Source organism: Anneissia japonica, unplaced genomic scaffold (genome assembly GCF_011630105.1).
Source record: "Anneissia japonica isolate Jap-2015-1 unplaced genomic scaffold, ASM1163010v1 scaffold1587_len1432017_cov164, whole genome shotgun sequence".
NCBI lineage: Eukaryota > Metazoa > Echinodermata > Crinoidea > Comatulida > Comatulidae > Anneissia > Anneissia japonica.
The window spans coordinates 163,026-167,974 of NW_022713643.1; the positions used below are offsets into that span (position 1 = coordinate 163,026).

At 33.5% G+C, this 4,949-nt stretch overlaps 1 protein-coding gene across 2 annotated transcripts; it reads left to right on the top strand.

Moving 5' to 3' along the window:
* The first annotated feature begins 355 nt into the window (after positions 1-355).
* On the top strand, positions 356-4,710 carry LOC117108704 (carbohydrate sulfotransferase 11-like). Of its 2 annotated transcripts, none has more exons than XM_033250815.1 (3): positions 356-505; positions 665-751; positions 1,890-4,710. In XM_033250815.1, the coding sequence occupies exons 1-3, from the start codon at positions 401-403 to the stop codon at positions 2,760-2,762; spliced, it is 1,065 nt and encodes a 354-aa protein (XP_033106706.1). In that variant the 5' UTR covers positions 356-400; the 3' UTR covers positions 2,763-4,710. The 2 variants fall into 2 exon arrangements, with proteins under 2 accessions (XP_033106706.1, XP_033106707.1); XM_033250816.1 differs by having other exon boundaries at positions 690-751.
* The last annotated feature ends 239 nt before the right edge of the window (positions 4,711-4,949 follow it).

Consider the following 4,949-nt stretch of genomic DNA (forward strand, 5'->3'; position numbering starts at 1 on the left):
CACCCATATAGGGTGTCTATAAAACGAAGACCCTTGGATATTTCACAAACAGACGTCCAAATAATTCCGTAATTTTCATTTTGTGACTCCCTGGTGTATTATGATTAAGATAAAAGAGAAAAATTAGGGGTCTTCGTTTTATAGACACCACTTTTCAAGTTCTCCAATATGGGCTAAACTTCAGTGGGTGTGCCGACCAGTGATTCTGAATCTCAATTTTGAACTGGCTTAATGAATGCCGCCGTCATGGGCGCAGGTCAAGGGGACGGGTGACACGTAAAAAACACACCCAACACATATTTCTAAAGTGAATCGCTCCCCGTTCTCATTGTATTTTCTTAATGTTACACGTGTTATTTTGTTTTTGCTCTGATTAGGGTGTGTTCGTTGGTGAACAAACATGAAAACACAGCATAAATTCGTTTGTTTCTTCCTTTGCGTAGCGTGTTGTGTTGGATACATGTTGGCGTTTTGTTTTTCCGGGAAGTGTTCTATTACCAAACACGTAAGACTAAATTCTGAATTTCTCATCAAATTTGAAAAGAAAAGAAATCACAACTGATAATGCTATTACTTGCTCAGTTAAGTAAAGTACCGTACAGTAATCGAAACTGTTTCCATACTAATGGAGTTTATTGACTTATTCTTGTACTTGTTTTATCAGGGAGTTGTTATGGTTTTATCAACAGGAAATATGAACTTTGAAAAGAATGCGAAGTTCAGCAATAAATTTCTCAAAACAGGAAAGAAGGTTAGTTTACTTGAGCTCTTCAACGGTTTCATTTTATTTTCCTTTTTCCTATTTTATTGACAAATTTGTGTGATGTACTCAATTATATTTATTACATCATTTATTTGTCATTTACAATTTGATAGTGTGGAGCTTTAAGCTCCTGTCCTGACTATAAACCCGTGACATGCCTAAATAATTATGGTAAATATGGCCATGATGTCATCACATCATTACCGTATATAGACACAACATGACTATATATGGGCATATCACATTTTTATGCCACATAAAATTTGATAGTGGACATAGCTTTAGGCCCTGTCCAGACTTTCAAATTTGATTTGACAAAAACATGTGACATGCCTAAATATGGTCATGATGACATCACATCATGACCATATATAGGCACATCATGACTATATATGGGCATATCACATTTTTTGTCACATAAAATTTGATAGTGTGGATTGAGATTTAGATTAACAAAACCTTCCTATTCTTAAGAAAACGAATTCAGTTGATTGGAAGGTACTCAGTGATATTTAGTAGGTGGGCCTATATGAATAAAATAAAAAGAAATCTGACAAAGAATGAACAAAATGTCAATGTGACTAGACGGTTAGATATCTGTATACGATACACCCTCTTAATACATATTATTTTCCGGAAGCTGAATCTCGAATGATAGGCATGTTGGAAAAACACTGAAACAGCAAGGGGATAAATACTTGAAAAGAGTAGTGAAAAAGATTAATAGATTGTAAAGGCCAACATAAAATTTAGGAGGCCTAATCGTGACTCTGTAATAGCTTTAGATATTAACAGTCTGCCAAAAATCAGGGAGCAAACCTTTAATATTAACATTTTGAATAGTTCATTGAAAAGTATCAAATAAATTAACTTCCAACCAGACAAAAACAGATCGAAAAAAAAAAAGTTTGCGATGATGTACAGACATTTCATTAAATGAAATTTAAATACAGCCAATTTAAGGGGGATTTTTCTTTCTCATTCTAATTTTTAATTGTATAAGTTAATACATTATTTAAATATACCGTACAAATTAGGCAAATCAACTATTGAATATAACTTATTTCAATGTTTTAGCTCATAACAGGCAGTGCACCTTATTATTTAAAACCACAATTCTTTTCAGATGCCTTTGGAAGTCGAAAAACCGGAGTCCATCGATGAGTTTATGCAAAGATACTCAGCTATTCACAAAAGAACGAATAAATACGTCAGTGAAATGTGTCGGATGTACCGAAATAAAATTCCTGGAGGTAAACCGCCGCTGTTGGTGAATGAAAAACACAAAATAGCTTATTGCCAAACAGCGAAGATTGGTTCAGACGTGTGGGCCAGAGCTCTGTTGATTCTCGCTGGAAATAATAACTACACGGAAGTAATGAAAATGAATGGTAAACAGGTAATACAAGCAAAGAAAAAGCATGTTAAGCAACTAAGCCAATTTCCAGACTTGCAGCAGAAGCAAATCATGGACACTTACACAAAATTCATGTTTGTAAGACACCCACTCTCGCGACTGTTGTCGGCTTTCAACGATAAACTATCACCCGAAAACGAAACGGACATACATGATCAGCAATTTAAAATGATCTACAGAGCAATCGGTGCCGATTTTAAATGGGACAATAAAGAAAAAGGAAACAAAGTACAGTTTAAAGATTTTTTAAATATGGTTGTAAATAGCATTTATAGTCAAAATCCTCACTGGAAAGCGATTCACACATCTTGTTTTCCATGTAATGTTCACTATGACATAATAGGACGTTTTGAGGATTTTGAGAATGAAGCAAAATACATTTTTAAACTTGCGAATGTGACGGATTTCAAGTTTCCAAGATCTAAGAAAAAGCACATAACAAATAGTTCTAAACTTGATACAATAAGAAGTGCATATTCATCGGTACCAGTTCCTCTTTTACTGGATATTTACAACAAATACAAGTACGATTTTACGCTGTTTAATTATGAAATTCCTTTGGCCATGCCTTTCAAAGAATAAACAAAGAGGGGAACGCGAATCACTGCTTTGGATTTTTCAACGGTACACAGTTCCTCATTTGCTGGATCATTTACAACAAAAGCAATATAAGCTGTTTAAATATAAACTTCATTTGGCCTTGGCCTTTAAAGAATAATCAAAGAGCTTTGGAATAACAGTATTAGGATAATGTGTTGTTAACGGTGAGAGGGTTTGTAGTGAAGAATGAAAAAAAAAATTTAACTTGTATTTTTATTTTAAACGGTCTTTTTTCACTTGAAACTCAGGATTTCTTGCACATATGTTTACAGGTACAACAAAAACTGAGTTAGCAAAAAAAAAAGGGGAAAAAAAAGCTAAAAACAAAAAAAAATAGGGTGATAAAACTAATAATTTCTTCTATGGGGCCTAACAGACTACTTTTCTATGCTTTTAAGTGGACCTGGTTACTTGTTCTTTTCATGTAAAATTTATATAAAAAAAAAAACATCTGTTGTAACCCCATACCATAGGATGTGTTTATACTATAGGCATGTGCCATGTTTTTGTTAAATAAAATTTGATAGCAGAGGTGGGCATAAAAATAGGTCAGCAGAGAGCCGAGGTTAATTTTTCAATTTAATTTAACACGGAGGGTCACATGCAAATTTAGACTTGCCCCAAGTTCTTTTTTTTTCCTAATTCTAGACAGAGCGCCACTAACTAATAAAAAAAAAATTGAGTATGGGACAATTCCCCTCCCCTTTAAATCTTTTCATATATAATTTCAATTATACATTTTAATTTATAATACATTTAAATTTCTTATTTTACATAATTTAAAGGAAGTAGCTATTCTTATGACACTCATTAGTGCAATAAGATAGCAAGAGTGATTGGTAAAAGCTAATTTGTTCTTAATTTTGCCGATTTCAGTCTTAAATTATTTTCATTTCATTCATATTTTTACACACTTTTCAAAGCAGCAGTATATTACTGTATTATAGGCTATTACCATTAAACCTCCTCAAATGTAATAACCTTGTTTATTCTGTATGGATAATTATTTAATGATAATTATAACAACAATAAGAATAATACAAATTTAAAGAGCAAATGCAATAACCTTGTTTATTCTGCATGGATAAATTTAATGATGATAATAACAATATAAGAATAATAAAAATTTAATAACTATAAAAAGCAAATGTAATAACCTTGTTTATTCTATATGGATATAATAATACGTGGCTCTTATATAGAGCTTCATGCACAATGCCTCTAAGCTCTTCTCATTACTACCCCGGTCATTGGATCAAACTGGATTAAATTATTAAAATAAATTATATTATTATTCCATTATATTGCAGCTAGTAATCAGCGTAGTTGTGTTGGAACCTACCAGGTACGCACTTGTCCTCCTGGGGTGGAGAGAGGCAACCGTAAATAAAGTGCCTTGCCCAAGGACACAAGCGATAATGCACAGCGAGAGTTTGGGAGTGCAAGCCAAAACCTATGCGCCATCCGCATTGTTGTTTTTGATAAAATTTAAAAATGTATTTTAGTTTTATAAGAAATAATTATGTAAAAATTATAGCTTTGTAAGTTTTTACTTTCACTACGGTAAAAACTTGTATTATTTAGATAAGTTTACTGCCTACATTTGTATAAATATTTTCCATGTAAAAAATGTTACTAGTGGAACTGATTTAATAAAGATTTAATATTAAAGAATGATAAATCTTGATGTATTCCTTGTATTTAAATTCTTGTTATATGTAACGCATGATGTAAAAGGGGGGGGGGGAGAAAAAGCCCAGAGGGCAACTGTCCTGGAGGAATGTTAGGGCTAAATACCGGGGGAGGGGAAGCAAATGTCCGGCGGCAACCGGCCTGCTTCCGTCAAAAATATGAATGCTACATGGATGAAATCCACATCTGGCATAGTAACATACATTAGCAATCAACAATAAAATAAAAATCTAAGAAATAGTATTTCTATTTTTATTCAATTTTTAAAGTCTTATTCGTATCATCTCATCGGATGTTGTCAAGTGCCAGCGACTTGATGTTTCCAGAGTGCTTGTAACCTTAGCAGCAGCTCAGTCGGCCGTTTAAGCCGTTGGTCCCGTGTGCATTTATGGCCCATGTGCACGTTAAAGAACGCAGTACACTCTTCGGAAAAGAGTAGGGGATTGTCTCCCGGTGTACTGCCCAATCACCACCAGA

Bases quoted from the DNA above. Each gene is read 5' to 3' on its own strand.
- LOC117108704 (XM_033250815.1), top strand. From the start codon at position 401: ATGAAAACACAGCATAAATTCGTTTGTTTCTTCCTTTGCGTAGCGTGT. The intron at 506-664 runs GTAAGACTAAAT...TTGTTTTATCAG, and splicing joins AGTGTTCTATTACCAAACAC to GGAGTTGTTATGGTTTTATC. The intron at 752-1,889 runs GTTAGTTTACTT...AATTCTTTTCAG, and splicing joins TTCTCAAAACAGGAAAGAAG to ATGCCTTTGGAAGTCGAAAA.